Genomic DNA, 17,457 nt, shown 5'->3' with positions numbered 1-17,457 from the left:
TCCTTTAAGCATTGTGTTGAGCTCAGTCTATAAAATAAATCTAGTATAATATAGTAGACATTAAAAAGTATACATGAAAAAGTATAATTAGGTAAATAAATAAATGTCTGATTTATGTAATAAAATGTTTGGTTGTGCTTTATGCTTTTTATTCTTATTATGGTATTAGATTAATAACATGCTAACATCATACTATCAAAATCAGTTGCATCAACTGAAGCATTCTTATAATGCTCAATGTAAAAATAAAAAAATAAAAGTGTCAGTAAAATAGTATTATTAATTATTAATAATATTAATCATAATGATAGTAATAATTCAGATTTATTTACTAAAATATTTGTGTGTGCTTTTGTTTTTATGCTTATTATTGTATTAAAGTAACAACAGGCTAACATCAAACTGTTGAAATGAGTTGCACCACCCATCAACCAAGCATTTCCATCGGTGTATGAAAAATAAATTCAAAATAATTGTCCATGAAATATATTTTTATTTAGCAACAATAACCTGTAATGATCAAATTAAGATGTTAAAATAATACTACTAATACCTAAATAAATGTAGCTATATTTATGAATATATTTTTGTATTGTTTACTTATGTGTAAAATGAAACTCTACTGATATCGTAGCATGCCATAAAACATTCCCATAATGCACTGCGATAAGCTCTGTAAAATAAATCCAATATAGTGGATGTCAAATGTATGCCTCAATTAATTTTAAAAATGTTATTTAATTAAAATGATAATAAATAAAAAGCTAAAGTATTACAACAATTATTACAATTATTAAAAAAATATTTGCTTGTGCTTAGTAAATGTATGCTTATTAGACTGCTGGTCTGTTAGCTTAGCAATATGCTAGCTTTATCTCCATATGAACTGGAAATTAATTTCACTTTTTAAATCCTTTCCCTGCCTGATGATAAAAGTAATATTAGTGCACCAAACACTATAAAGTGACCAGCCAATGCATGAGGGTCATGGCACACTATTTTGTTCAGGCAGGAGCCATTCACTCTTCTTTAGAAAATGTAAAGCTAATATAACTAATACAGGTTAACTGCCTTTATTTCAGGGTTATTTAAGGACACAGTCTCAGAAAGAATGTCGAAAAACATTCATTTAATGTTCTAAACATTATAACAGTATAATTTTGTTTAGTAATGCATCGCTTGCACCACACAAACAGACAATAACACACACGAATACTCCTTCCAAGAAAGCTCCCACCCAAAAATTATACATCCCATCCAAACCCACAGCTCGTTTCTAATGCAGCGGAGCACCTCCCAGAGAAATTCAGATGCCAGAGAAGTACACTAACATGTGGCCAGTGCAGAAAAGTCCCTGAAATTGGAGTCTGAAGCTGGGTGATTTAATGGGGGCCTCGAGTTACGTAGCAGGAGATCGACTGTCAGCAGGCCGTCTGCATTAAAACATTGCAGGAGAATCACGCTGGCGCACAAACACATTCATTTAATGATCACAAAAGCTGGCAAGGGCTGGAGAGGTTCCTGTGCCGGGTATAGGAAAGTGTGTGTTTTCATGAAGTCTGTGTAACACAACGCCAACCAAGCATTGCAACACTTCAGCTAGAGATGAGAATGAGAAGAGGAATAACGTCAGGGGCTGGGAAAACATTAAACTGAATTACTCGTATCCTGGAAATAAGATGAACTTTGATACTTGTTGGCTTAAAACTTACTTAGGCCTACAAATGTTCAGTTTAATCAGTACATAGTGTTGAAGTGCTCACTGAATCAGTTCACTCAAACGTGAAAAGATACTTTAATTAAAGTCTGAAGATTTTTATTGTAACCGACTTTGTTTGAGTTAACAGTGTTTCTTTGAGCCATTCTAAAATCTAATTCTAGAAGTGTACTTGCAAAGAAAGGCATACACACTTTCATTATTATTGCGCTGAGTTGCTTAAAACGCAGAAGTTGCTCTCCGTTCTGCTGTCTAATTAAGAGTTGCATGTTAATAGACTTAACTTCCTGCTAATGGATTTGCTCTCCACCAGATTTCAGAGAAATATGATGTTCCTCTTGAGAAGATGGGAAAGGTCTGCAAGAAATGCAAGAAAGGGTAAGATTTCTTCAAACTTGGACTTTCAGATTACATTTAGGGGCTATGGTTTGCATTAAATTCATCATTTATTTTAAATTTAATTAACTCAGTGATTTTTCTTTTTAGATTTTTCATGTATGAATAAATTTTTTATTTATATTTTGTATTATTTATTATTTTAGGATTTTTGAAACTAATGCAATATAAATAACACATATAATTAATAAATAAAAACGTATAAATCTAGAACAAAAATGCACATTTTTATTCAAATGAACTGAATTAAAAATAAGTTTTTCATAGTAAATCACCCAATCGCTGAAGCATGATCAGTCAGGGGTAAAAATAAACCACAGTGTCCCCTCCATCTCCGGTTTGTTTCAGGATCTTGGTAAACATGGACGACAACATCATCAAGCACTACTCCAACGCAGGACACCTTCCAGATCCAGATGGAGGAAATGGGAGGAATGTTTAAGCTCACTCTGACAGAGATCTGAAGATCCCTGAGACGCCAGGTTTACGCCAGGCTTCCCGCCGCCTATTAGGATACAGCAGATCCTCAGTGACTCAATGTCATCTTTTTAGTATAGTCTAACCAACAGTTTTGGGTAACCTCATACAGTATATGAGCCTTAAGTACTTTGTGAATTGAGAGTGAAATAATAGAACATCTTTCCGATGTGTTTCTGCCAAATACCTTGAAGGTTTTGAGCCATATCTTCTGTTTTACCTGAGTATAAGCAGATAGCTGTCTTTTTGTCCCTTCTCAGTTGTTTTGTGATGCCGAAGGAGCTCACAATTACAATGTACTATTAGTTTTCCTCTTTAAAGTCATAGCACTGGAGATGCTAATCTCAAAAAAGGATGAATGAATAAGATGTAGTGAAATGGGTTTGGGGAATCCTCATTGCTTCGCTGTATTGGTATTGAGATTAATAACCCTGAGCAGTATTTAGCGAGTACAGTATATTATCTCTTGCTCAGCAACTCTATGAGATGCAGTGTCAAAGACGCCTTTGCGTGTACAGTATGTGTGTAACTTTCATTTTACGAGAGTTTTCAACCCTAGACTTCCCTAAAGTCTGTCATTGCTTATAATGAACAAAATACGGTCCATACAACAGGCCCTCTGACGAATCCTTCGGAAGGCATTTTCAAAATGTGATCCATAGAGAATCAGTATAAACCTTTTTGTTTTAACAAAATAACACCTAAAGATTTAAAAGCACATTATTTTGTATTGTTAGCAAATGAACTGTGACTTTGTTGAATTTGCGATCAGTGCTAATGTAATTCATGATTACTAAATGCAAGCAAGTCTTTAAAGCCTTATAAATAAATAGTTACATTTTGTTTATTTGGTTATGCAGTAACCATTTTATCATGCGCCCTATAAACTGCTGTTATTTCGATTGTACCGACTTCAGTGCACGTGCTAAAACTCTAATTCATATTTCACTTGATTATGCATACTAAAATATGTTGTTTTGATGAAATGTACAGAGTTTGATTAATCTTTCTAAATGCAACTGGTACGCTCTTTGTATCATTTCCTTTTGTATATATTTATTGACATACTGGGATGGGACTTTTTATGACAAAGTTTTCTATACTATTTTACATTTCCTTTTACATGGAATCATTCTAAATGATATATTTATAAATGGGTATGTTTGTAGCTTGTTGTTAATGTCTGATTTGGATTTTATGTGCATATTTAAGTGTTCTTACACATACAGATACTGTTTTCCTTGCTTCTTTTACTGTTAGCCGGACATGTTTCTTTTGTATCAGATACACATCTGAAGCTCCAATAAAAGCCACTTGGGCCCTTGTATTTTATTTGGCTGTTTGTGTGTCTTGTGGTTTTCAGCTAGCTGTATCCAAAAGAGTTGTCATGGAAACAGGCTGCGCCCAATAGCCCATCTGTCTGGTGGACAGGAAGTATGGCTAAATAGAGAGTGTCTCAAATCAGCAGTGACCTCAAATACCCCTCAGCCTCAGTTACCCTCTTTCAAGTTCCTTCATGAAGGGGAAAAATCACTCTTCACCAGGGAGGAGAGAGAGTACTATTTCTTTTAAATTATTTTATAAATATTTTTCTTCCACTTATAATTATTTCTTTATTTTATTTCTTTTTATTAGCATTATTTAATTTTTTTTTACAGTATTTCCATATATTCATTTATTTTTTTAAATTACATTTTATCTGTTCCTACGTTTTAGAATTCCATGCAGACACACGCATAAACAATGCAAAAAAAAAAAAACCTCTAAAAAAACAAAATCATATTCACGAGTGGGCTTCACCATAACACAAGAGATCTGGCTAGATTTTACTCTTAGGGACGTTTAGTGTCACAACAATGTGGTGAGCCATCTGTTTTGTGTTTTACACCTCCATCTTTCTTCCTCAATTTTCCATGAACCACTCGTGTCCTCGTGCAACCTTGCAGTATTGGCTTCACTAACCTCCTCTCGTTGTTTACAGCAGTCATTACTTCGGTCTACAAACAAACAAAAGCTCCAGTCTTTTTTTTTTAGAGCAGACGGAGCTAAATAAATCCACAAAGATAGAGTTTTATACATCTGCTGTGATACTTGATATTTTCTGCGTCACAAACTACAGCCTCGAGGGGAAAAATTAATGACTTTGTTTTCGAATCGTGCATTTGACACACTTAAAATCTTAACATATAGGTCAGGAGGGGTATTAAATAGCCTGTTCTTCCTGTATGTGTCTGCGCGCACACACACAAAATAACCTATTATGTTGTTTGCTAACATTCTTGTCCTAATCCATTCTCATTCACAGCCCTTGTTTGTACTCAAGTGGGTGAAATGCCATGGGGGGGGGGGGACCCTGCGGTGACAGAGAATCTGTAAAGAGATTCAGAGTTTTTCATTCCCTCTCTTACTCTTTTACTCGAAACCAGACTTTCTCCCGTTAAACACCTTGCTTTGAGCTATGCTTTATTAATTGCTGAACTTGTTCGCAGAGACGGAATATATTCTCTCCCGCAGCTGTGAGTGTTTAGGCTTCTGAGTCAGCACACTTCAGTCCTCACACAGACACACCCTTCACTCGCTCTGACTGCTGACTGACAGGGCTACCTTTCATTTCTATTGCTGTAGACCTTCTGGTAAAACTGTGTGTAAACAGATTCCCGCCATTGTTCGGCGTGGCCTATATTTTTCAAACGCATAGGAAACAGGCGCTGGGTTACATATAGTTCACTATGACGGTTGAAGAATGTCACGCTCAAAGGCCGTGCAGCTGATTCGGTCTCCCTGACTTGGCCATCGGCCTACTCTTAAGTGACAGAAGCTCAACTAGGGCCTGGCTGTAGCCCATAACGAAACACTAACATTATAGACAATGTTTTTGTAAATCAGTATAAATCGGAAAAGATTTATGAGACAGTGAAGACAGGAGTAACGGTGCCGAAAACCCAGCTTAGCCATTATAGCGTCACGTTATATATTATATTTTAAGGGAAAACTTTTATTTTAAATTGCTACGTTATTAGAGTTTTTGCTGTATTTCTAATCAAATAAACGCTGCCTTGTTGAGCAAGTGATATCTTTCAAAAGATATATTTAAAAACATACTGTTTCCAAGCTTTTTGGACGATAGTTAATACATTTGCATCAATGCAATCAGTCACATCTTCTATGCTTTATTTACCGTAAATGCAGTAAATTAAGCTAAAAAAAAATGCTACTTGGTGTGCAATGACTGATGGGTAAAGAGACTGTATATGTATACGTCCACTTGTTCCCTATGCCCTAAACATATGCTCCCTGTGATTTGAAATCTCACTAAAGCAGACGATACAGAGGACATTATATTCATGTCAATTCAAAGAAAGTTTTTATTATCACTACTATTTTTTTTTATAGTTTGACGTGTAGTTCTTTTCTGGTTTGTTTGCTTTTTAGGACACCAGGGCCTCAAATCCTGCGACCGGACACTGAAGCAAGCTTGTCTGCAGTCTGTTTTGCGACATTGACAGAGTAACTCTTTCCCATTTAATTTCCTCAAATCTAAAACAACACAGACCGTTACAGTGATGAATCAATGTGGCCAAAACAAAACCTTTTCCTGTAGGTGTCATTCCTTTCCACCTGTTGTTTATGGTTTTGTGGAGTTTTTTTTTTTTTTAACACTGGAGGTGGAGCTTGCTTTGTTTTTTAAACACACATAAATCGGTCTTGACCGAACTCATTTGAAACAATCTTGAAGAACCATGATATTTTTTTGTATACCCTGTACACCTTTTCATTCATATGAATACAGATTCAAATCCTGAATCAAACCCTAAAATGTTTCATATTCTTAGCTTTATTTGTTTTGTGTGTTTGCAATCACGTTTCTGAAAAGTATATTTTATAACATTTTATACGAAGGTATAAAAGAACACCACTTTATCCTCAATAATATATTGTTTGTGAGATAAGTTTGTAGGACATCTGTGACTAACTGTGTTACTATGAATGTGATTAAAAGTACACTTGAAGATGCGTCTTACAAGCTATTTCGTTTTTGTTTTACTGATCTAGGCAAACTTTGCCCATCTTGGTTGCATTTGTCTTACATTGTCTTTAGTTTATATCGAATTTTCAGGACAGCTTAAAGCGCCAGTTGTATAACTTCTGCACACAATGACAATGCACATCTTTATGACTTAGAGCTCGTGATAAACAAATCATAAACACGTAATGATGCATTTAAGACAATGGTGTTCCTAAACACCTCCATCTACAGGAAATCTACTGAGAGCACAGAAAATACCAAATATTGAGGCTTTCTGAAGATTAAAATCATAAAAAAAACACCTTATTCATAACTCCCATATCCAGCACGGAAAATACTGGAAAGCACAGTGACAAGCATGCATCAGATGATCAGTATAGCCTGGAAGGCTGTGAATGAGGCTTAATTTGGCCACTGACAGGTTTGTCTGGTTCATCAGGACTCAGGGAATTACGCTCATGAGCTTTAATCACATGCCCCCGACAAGAGAAAATATTAAAATAAGTAAATAAAAACTTTTTCCTTCTGAACAAAAAGGCTACCATTACTCTCACAACTTCAATTTGTACCATTATGTGTGTGTGTATATACATTATGTATATATATATATATATATATATATATATATATATATATATATATATATGTGTATATATATATATATATATATATATATATATATATATATATATATATATATATGTATATATATATATATATATATATATATATATATATATATATATTTTATAATCTTTACATGGCAGAGCAGATGACTTTGTCAAACGTGCCACTCAGCACCTCACCACAGAACGATCTGTTTTAAAACAAAAATTACATTCTGTTCCAAACATTGCCCTTTCACCCAGATACACACCCACTGTGAAGTGAGGAGTTTCTGTTGATCAGCCTGTTGTTGAGATCTACGTGCATTTGAATTGCCTGCAGTAAGTACTGCCAAAAACACACACACACACACACACACACACACACACACACAACACACAACACAAACAGACACTCATGCAGCCAATACTGCTTAATGACAGCTGATACGTTCTGAGAAGCTCAGCTTTTTGGAGATTTAAATAAGAGAAAAAGGGAAGCGGTGAATGTTCTATAGAAAACTACACTTAAAGCATCGTGCCATGTTGCATATACGGAAATATTCACAAATATGAGAGCAAATTGTGTGCATGACACAACAACAGCAGAAGCACAGTAGTATTTTTTCAACACCTCTTAAAATAACTGAGCCACGCTCTTCTCTGGACCGAAGCCGTTATGTGAGAACTGGTGTCGGGTGCTGGGAGGTTTGGGATGGGGTGGGAAAGGGGTGATGCGAATAGCATAACCTTTCCTCTAGTTTCCTTCCTTTCGCTCTCAGTCTGGCCCACTTATATCACAAACATGCCTGCCGCTCCTAACATAACTCCTACACTTCCCACACGCCGCTCGCCGTTGGCAGAACACGATCCTCGCCTGAGCTTACGTGATGCACTGCCGCTGAACAAGCACACCAAGGCCAGCTGAGGAGGGATTTTTACCTTTATACGCTAGAGAAGCAGCTTTGCAGTATTCAAGTTTTTTATCTAATTTTGCAGGCATAACACGCATTACCTCCATTGCAAATTAAAACCAAATGTCGAGCAAAGACAGCTACCAAATTATACTGTATTTCATGTATTCATATCGCATTTGTAGTGATTTGACCTATTTGACCGATTTTATTGATTAAAGCTGTTATTCCCAACATGAATGACACAAAAAAACAGAACAAACTAAATCCAGAACAAGATGCTTCAAGAAACCGATACCTGCAAAGCTGCCTGAAAAACTACGAGGACAAAAGCTGAGGATGCTCAAACCAAATATCGATTTGATTTAGTTAAGAGAAGTTCATTTATAAAGAAAATCTGTTTATGACATTATTTTTGACAGCAAAAAAACTTCCAGCGGTGCCTAAAACTTTGAACAGTACTGTAGCTTTGCTGGTAGGTTTCATGAAGCGTCTTGTTGTGTGTTTAGTCTGTCTCCGTTTATTTCTTCACGCCGTTCCAGACAGACTGGATGATGATGAGTTCAGATCTCTGGCTGCTGTCAGATTCCTCGCGCAAACAAAAATATCCCTAGATTATTGCAATTAATGCCAAAATAATTGTTTGGAAATGGAAACTGTTACTTCCTTTTGACAGGCTATGGATAGAAATTAACTGACCATTTTTAGCTGGTGAAAATACTTGGGTTATCGCTGTATTTCAGGAATGAAAATTAAATTTAAATATTACTGTTAATAAATAATTTCAATGAAAATTCGATAAATTAATTAAATGCTACATTTTATTAAGCATAAAGGTATTATATTAGAAAGTTAAACATCGCACATTTGGGTTTTCGACTACCCGTTTAACACATTTTCCCATTCGCATCTCCCGTTTTAGGGAAATTCACTTCAAAGACTTCAAATTATTGCCTGGCAACTAAAATGACTGAGATAAAGTACTTGGAAGCCTGACGGTGTTCATGCTCAACCTGTCAGTATCGGTGTGTATTTGCAGCAGGGACTGAAAAAGACATTCCCTGAACAGATTTTCCTTTCAAAGAACAGCCTCATCTACAGCACTTTTACAGCAGCGTCTGTCACCTGCAGGCACCGTGATCAGAAGAACATCCTGACATTTTCCAGGATAACTTCGCTTAACATCGACTCACTTAAATGTCACTGCTTCTGAAGGCAGACGAACGAGTAACTGTCACCCCATCCTCACAGAGAGGGTGTGACTTAAATACTACTCAATCCAGGCAAGACAGAAGGATTTTCGAGACATTATCATACACAGAGATGGTTGTATCCACCTAAAGGCCCTTAACAGGGTTCAAATCAGACCACAGATTGAGGTAAGACGGTTTATATTGTACTAGCACAGTATCATAAGAGTTGCTGCTCTTTTTTATGTTTAAGTGGCATTGTATAATAACTATATAGAGGGTAAACATTCAAAGTATTCTGGGCCTTAAAGTGTTGTGGATTTGAACACAGTCTATTACATTGCAACAGAAAAAGTGAATCTCAAAACCTGAAATGAATAAAATCGCTTTATTATATTACACTGAAATACTTGAAGTTAATACATTTGAAATATTAACCTTTTTTTTTGCAAAAATACAACCTCTACAAAAATTACACAAATGCACGTTTGCATTTACTTATGTGCAGTTTCGCCTCTGGAAGGTCTTATTTATTTGCACTTTCACATCTGCGTGAATAAATGATTAGAGTAAACGATGCGTTCGGAAAATATATATTTAATTGTTCTAAAATACATTCAAAAGGCAAACGATTGTACAAAGATGTACAAAGAAAGAGAAGGCAATGTTTTGCTGTCGTGTACCAGAAAAGTGAAAAATAAACCCCCCAAAACCCAAAATCAAAACAAAGACGAGCCTCTTTATAGCCTTTAATTATGTGTCAAAAGTAAATGAGTTAAAAATAGTGCATAATTTGCTTTTTGGAGTAACCATAAAAACACACTGGAAATTATTACAATGATTTAATCATACATATGAGGCATTTTATCATTACAACTGTATGTATGCAAGTGCAAAGAAAAGTATTTTAATTCTCCTTCCTCGATGGTTAAACGACTAATATACTCGTCCTAGTTCGTCATGGAAGGTAATCGTTAATGCTATTAAATTAATGTCATTAATCGGTCGTAAGCGAAGCACGTTGCCGCTCCTCCGCGTCCGCGGTGCTGTGCGTCTCGCCCTTACATGTTTAAGCTGAGCAGACACGCAAACGCGTTTCACTATTACGCGGCTCCTAAAGGCTGCGACCTTTCGCCCAGATCCGGCCCCTCAGTTCAGCGAGTTTACGGTGACACTGCTGACTCCCTCCACACGCCCACCGGAGCCACGCACCCCGCTCCGCCAATCGCGCGCCTATCACGCACTGATCACGCGTCGGCCTTCACACCATTGGTCAAGGTCTCACACACATTTGTTTTTCATTGGTGGCGTGCTGCCACCCGCCAGACTGTTGTGAATTTTATTTTCTCTTTTTTTCTGGGGCTTGTTTTACTCAGCTGCTGGTAAAGGCGAACCGAATTCCGGTGCGAGTCGCGTCACTGAGCGGGCGGAGCAGCTCCGTGTCTTTGTTCTGCTCTACTTTTCATTTAGTTATTTTTCATACGTTTTGAGCAGATGTCAACACGTCAGTTTTCTAACATGGAGGAATTATGCGGGGTAAGAGCGGAACATCTAATTGTATTTGTGTTTAATTTATGTCATGCGTTGTTTTACGATTCACTGACACTGGCGGGTTATTTTAACCGGCAATAGAACGGGGGTATGCTACTTAGAACGTTTCTTAATGTTACATAGTAACTATTTATCTCAGCGTCACGAATTGTTACGAAATACCTAAAAAATTGTACATTTCTGAAGCCGTGCATCTATTACCACCCACGTCTTGTGTTGACTTGCCCTGTGACAATAAACAAGGCTCTTTTGTAACATACAAACATTCATTTTCAGTGGGCACCGTTATTCCCGTTAGCCTCATTTAACCCTCACTTAGTCGTCTGCAAGAAAGTGAAGATTGTTTAACCTTTTAATTGTTTTTTTTAATATATTTTTATGGGTGAACCTGTCTGTGTAAATGTACATTTTACTTTTATTATTGTTTTTTCTTAGCCAACCCTCCGTGTTGTTAATTTACGTTCAGAACAGTGTAATACAGTATTTGTTATTCAGTGCTGTCCAAACCATACTGATCTGGAATTCTTATTTAAAATGATAAAAAAAGCAGTGTTATGGATGCCACTGAATATCCCACCAGTGCACTGTATTTCATAAAGTATTGAGGCTGGTTGAGATGACCACACTGCTCATTACTTCTGCAGATTTTGTTAAAACCAACAAACAAACACATGGATGCTAACGTTGTTATTTTTCTGAAGAGCAGCGGATGGGAGGGGTTTGCCATCAGTCAAAGTTTTCTGGCCTTTGGCTGTTCCCGTGCGTGTCAGGGGGTTTCGAGTTTTGCTCACAGCCGTTTCACATGGGCAGCTTGTGAGCACGTCATTGTTTTGGCTTTATTTGGCAGTGGGAGGTGACTCCGGTCTAGCGATAGAGTAGTCCCTCCGGACGGGCTGTGTTAAAAAGGGCTCCTCTGTTAAACTGTCATACTGCTTCTGGATCCATGAATAGATAAAGCCAGAGAAAGACTCATTCACATCCTCACAGCAGCTGAGCTGTATGTGCGTCAAAACCACCAGAGGGCTTACTTTCGCCCCGCAACGCAATACGTTACATTCGTTTTGTTGTCTTCTTCTCAGGGAGCTCGGATGGAGGTCTGTGAGGATTTTCTGGAGGGGAAGAAGCACAGTGAGCACTCTCCGTGCAGTGGTCTGGAATACAATGATCTGGAGGCTGCTGAAGCTCTGGTCTATATGAGCTTCTGGAGTCAGATGTCTCCAAAACCCAATGCCTTCAAACCTCGCCCTCTCACTCCAGCGTCAGACTCCTGCGATTCCCTCCTGCACCCCGAACCGCCGGAGACCCCGAAGGACTTTGTCTCGCTCTCTTCACTGGTAAGTCGTCTCTGCTTGGAATTATCTCTTAGAAGGTAAAATATGTACACTTCAGGCTCTGTTTAATTTGTCAACATTCGCTCCGGGGAACCTCGCGGCCCTCTGGCGCCACATGGTGTAGCACAAAGCTCTTATCGGGACCTGATTTGTTTGCTGAAAACTTTGGGAGGGTTTTATGACACCCTAGGCAGGTGGCGGTCTTGAGATAAGCTACATCTGCAGCTGAACTTCAGCACAGACTCCTTCACTGTGATTGCGCGAATCACCTGGGCCATAATGATGCTGAGAGATGAACGGACAAAATAGCACAGCTATGATATTACTGAAAAGAGTAGCCAGTCATCCATAAAAGAAATTCCACAAGGATATTTAGTTGTTTGGCAAAGATTTTTAGGGATTAAAATGTCTGATAATTCTGATGCATAGCTGATGTGTCTATACTTAACAAATAAAAAGTAAATTAAATTTAAAAATAAAATACAAATTTTGACATCACAACATTAGAATGTTACAATTGAATATATAAATATCTAGAGTTTTTTTCATGCTGCACATTTTAGAATGTTTATAAGTTGTAACAATATATGTTTCATTTTATTTTTTTGTTTTTTTATTACTTTAATTCTTTAATCGGTTATCGGCCATAACATAAAGATAAAAATCAGCTTACTATTATTGGCCTTTTTATTGGTGGATCTCTAAAAATCAAGATTATATTTAACTGTATTATTAAATTATTAGTGCTTTTAAATATTAACTTCATGCGAGTGTTAGATGACAACAAAATATTTATAAATATGTGAAAAAAAAGTTATTAATTGCATACACATTTAAATAAATGTAAAAGCATGCACATTTGAATAAAGTAAAATACAACACTGGTCAATATATAATTCCAATATTGATAGACGTAGATAAAAAAACTGTAATATCGGCAGTTACCGATATAGCAGCAAAATATTGTTCACCGATTAACTCAGATGGCCTTCTCTCTTTGCAGTGCATGACCCCACCACACAGCCCCAGCTTTACTGACACCCTCCAGCACCACATCAGTGCCAGCCCCCTCCCGCTGGCCCGGCCCTGTCCCAGCCTCCCAGTCCGAGATCTTCATGCCCTACCATGGCCTCCATCGCACAGATGCCCTCTTCTGGGCACCCCACAGACAAGACCGCACCCCCGCCTTGCAGAGCAATGGCAACCAGTGTAATACGCCACACAGCCGACAGCTCTTTATACCAGAACATTCCACAAGCTGTTCACCCACAAAAGACTGAGAAAGCTCCTTCTTCCCACCAACCCGAGACCGAAACCCCTACAGGAGGCACGTGCCAAAACAGCAGCAGACTGCTTTTTAAGGCGGACAAGCCCTCCATTACATCATCTCCTCAGTCGCCGCCCCAACCTCCAGTCCGCCAATCATTTGCCAGATGTTCCCAGTGGCCCAACCCGGAGTCATCTCAGCCACGTTTATTCAGAAGCCCAGCCCTGGGGTAAAATCTATCTTACCGCAGCCTCTCCTGATGGGTTCGCCAGTGCCTCAGGGGACGGTGATGTTCGTGATGCCCCAGTCCCCGGTGTCTTCGGCTCCACAGTGCCAACAGACTGTTATGACCCTAGGCAACACCAAGCTCCTCCCTCTGGCTCCCGCACCTGTATTCGTGCCTTCGGGACAGAGCAGCGCCACGCAGGTCGACTTTTCACGCAGGCGCAACTACGTCTGCAATTTCCCAGGCTGTCGGAAGACCTATTTCAAAAGCTCTCACCTAAAGGCGCATCTCAGAACCCACACAGGTAAATATCGTTAACGGGTTCAGCACATATATAAAGTAACGTTTTAATGTCTAAGTTAAGCGGGTCGTCTAACAAGCCTTCTGTCTTCCAGGGGAAAAACCTTTTAGTTGCAACTGGGAAGGATGCGATAAGAAATTCGCTCGATCTGACGAGCTCTCCCGGCATCGGCGAACGCACACGGGCGAGAAGAAGTTTGTCTGTCCGGTGTGCGACCGGCGGTTCATGCGCAGCGATCATCTCACCAAGCACGCACGGCGACACATGACCACCAAGAAGATCCCGTCTTGGCAAACAGAGGTGCGGAACCTCAACAAGATCTCCGCAGCCAAGGCCTTGCCCGCTGGCACAGCGCTACCGGTCAGCATGCTGCTGCCGGCCTCGAACTAACCTCCTCCGAGACCGAACTCTGGACTCTCACCGATGTTATGCAGGGACTCACTTTTATGAGGGCAAGGCTGCTGATTCCCTCATGGGCAAAACGTGATTATGCACTGGACTCCTGTCTTCTTTTGCTGCACATATTTCGCACTCTGCAATGGAACATTTTGTTTACTCTCGTGTAAAAAAGATTGATGCACTCTTTTGCCAAAGTCTTTGTACTATGTTTGCCTTAAAATCTCTTCCTTTTTTCTTTGTTTTTGTATACATTTATATGTACATGTCTAGTGGAAATGTATGCTAAACTACACAAAATTAGAAAGAGGACAATGTGTAAAAATGTATATGTGGATAATTATCTGCACTGTGATTATCATATAATACTTTTATTTAATACCCTTTTTTATTAAACTCTTGACGATTAAGTGTGTTTTTGTCGTCATTTTCTTCCACTCCAAGGAGCTGAAATCTGTGGCAGCAGAAAACGACTGTGGTTTTGGGATGGCGTGTTCTGGCTGTAGTTCAGTTCTGCTTCTCGCTGCTCTTGGCAGTAACTGAACTTCCACTCACACATTGCTGACACACCCATGATGCATCCACTTCCTGTCAAGATTCGTGAAGTCCATGTACTGGATCTTTCGTCTCATGCGTCACCGCTAGTTCATATCTCAGCAGCAAGTTGATACAAGTCATTTTGTTCACGCTCAGCAACATTTAGGTCAGCACAAATGTGTAAAGTCAATTTAAAAGAAACTCCTTTAAATAAAAAAAATGGACCACACTTACTAAGACATTTCAGTTAACTTTACATGTTTTAAAATATGATATTATTTATTAATTCTCTCATAAGATATAAATATGCAGTAATTTTAATGTAGGCAAATTTTATGCCAATAATAAGGCCCTGAATCTAGGCGAAAAACTCTTTGTTTGCCAACACTGTAGGACTGTTAGTTTTGGAAAGGACATCGTGAAATAGCGTGCTTTCCAGTTATATTAATGTTCCCTTAGAGATTAAGACCGGATGTCTATAATTATTGCTCAGACCAGTGTTTTGGAAGGAAAACGTGAAGCGTCGCATTCGACTAATGCGTTTAAACAAGGGCCAATCAGATCACAATACTAACTGTGGATGTGGAAGGCGCGACCAATCAGCTTTCAGAACCGTGCCCCGCCTCCTGCCTTACTGACCGACTTTCTCCAACCACGAGCCGTCAATCAACGGTCCAATGATGCGCCAACAGCGACACCGTGTGGTCAACAACTTCTATGATCTCGAATGCTTTGAAAGGCAATGTACGTTATTAAATAATAATAACAATAAAAATAAAGGCGTCATATATTCCTCCTGAACTTAAATTGTAGGACAAATTTACCATTGACCTGTTGGATAATTTGCTTATTACTAGAATAACATCAAATATTTTAAGTTTTTCGTCTCCATCCTATTGAATTGTCAGAATGAAAGAAAATGCGATGCAAACAGCTTTTGTTGTTGACAAAACAATTTTTACAGACACGAATTCAATTTATGAACCATTTTTGCATTGCTATCGGTTATTAGCTGTATCTAAAATGAACCAAATTATTGAACGAAAGCTACAAAAATCTTGCAAGATTTTTCCAAAGGTAAAACGCACAGCAGTAGGCTATCTGCGTGATTTCCATTGTGTGCCTTAAAAGGAATTGTATTCGGCAGTTTGGAGACTATTCAAGCTGGTGCACGTACATCAGGGAGTTTAGGGGCCTCCATGGAGCCACTAAAACTGCTGATATGCATTCCTGTCTTAGACGGGTGGAGGACGTTGGAAATGTGGTCAGGAAATGGGACTAAATTATCCCCTCCATATGTTTTTCTCTCAGGCAAGCTGCTTTACAGAACATCATTCTTTAAAAAAAAATGTCACAGCATAGGCTCGGCTAAACGAAATCACTTTAGGCAAGCTTTATGTATGTTTTGAAATCAAACATGAAATCAAAATATCAGTGGTAAATATAAAAACGATCAATATGATCGAACAATTGCGCTAATACTTTTTGGCGATTTATCAATAATCTTTTCTTCGGTCTCAGAAGATCACTGTGGCTGTGACCCAAACTCCTTCTCGATCGTGTTCATGAGGTCCTCTTCTGAAGCGTCGTACACAGGCAGGGCCACAGATGAGCCGCCACCAATTGCAGAACCTCTGAATAACAAAAAGAGGGTTTTTATGGTTAATAAAGGGGTTTTGTTATTCATAAGACATCTAAAATCCAATGTAAAACCTACAAGTAAAATATTAATCATTTTCAACAGATATCTAAATCGTCAAATTATACAATGTGTGTGTGCAACACTCTTTACAGTGAGCTTACATTAGTTAACATGAATTAACAATAAACTAAAATATACTAAATGCTATTAATGTAAATACTAACGCATCAAAAGTTGTGTCTGTTAATATCATTTAATAGAGCTAACATGTTTTTATGAGCGCTGTCAAGCAATTACTTGCATCCAAAATAAAAGTTTTGGTTTACATAATATATGGGTGCGTGTTGCATATATTTATTATGTATGTAGAAATACAAACACATGCATGTATATATTTAAGAAAAATAAGTTGCTTGTATATTAAACATATTTATACATAATATAGAATACCACTACGTAAGTATATAAATGTATATACATGTAAATATTTTCCAAATATATACTGTATGTGTGTGTATTTATACATAATAAACAGTGCACATACATATATTATGTAAAAAAAAACCCCCAAAAACCTTGGATTTGGATGTGATTAATCTCAGTTAATCATTTGCCATCACTAGTTTTTATTAACCAAGGTTAACTAAGATGCATTATGCATTAACCAACACTGATGGGGCCTTCCTGCAAAGAGTTACCACACCATCAATGTTCATTTTTATTTTACCTTACCTCTCAAAATAAAAAGAGAGGATTTCACAGTTAATACACAGGGATTTTCATTGTCATATGATAATGACAATGGTGACAAATCCATTATTGACAGCTAAAGACAACAAAAGATCAAATGTATCGCACAATGACTTTCTATGCATGAACA

At 37.9% G+C, this 17,457-nt stretch overlaps 1 protein-coding gene across 1 annotated transcript; it reads left to right on the top strand.

Annotated features, from left to right (window-relative positions):
• Window positions 1–10,661: 10,661 nt before the first annotated feature.
• Window positions 10,662–14,808, top strand: LOC122361666 (Krueppel-like factor 11). Its single transcript, XM_043262504.1, is given in 6 exon segments — window positions 10,662–10,862; window positions 11,957–12,211; window positions 13,212–13,248; window positions 13,251–13,604; window positions 13,607–14,005; window positions 14,097–14,808. Coding segments are annotated over 6 exon segments (1,383 nt in total). The 5' UTR covers window positions 10,662–10,820; the 3' UTR covers window positions 14,393–14,808.
• The last annotated feature ends 2,649 nt before the right edge of the window (window positions 14,809–17,457 follow it).

This window comes from Puntigrus tetrazona, chromosome 17 (assembly GCF_018831695.1).
Source record: "Puntigrus tetrazona isolate hp1 chromosome 17, ASM1883169v1, whole genome shotgun sequence".
Lineage (NCBI taxonomy): Eukaryota > Metazoa > Chordata > Actinopteri > Cypriniformes > Cyprinidae > Puntigrus > Puntigrus tetrazona.
This window is presented reverse-complemented; position numbering and strand designations above follow the sequence as displayed.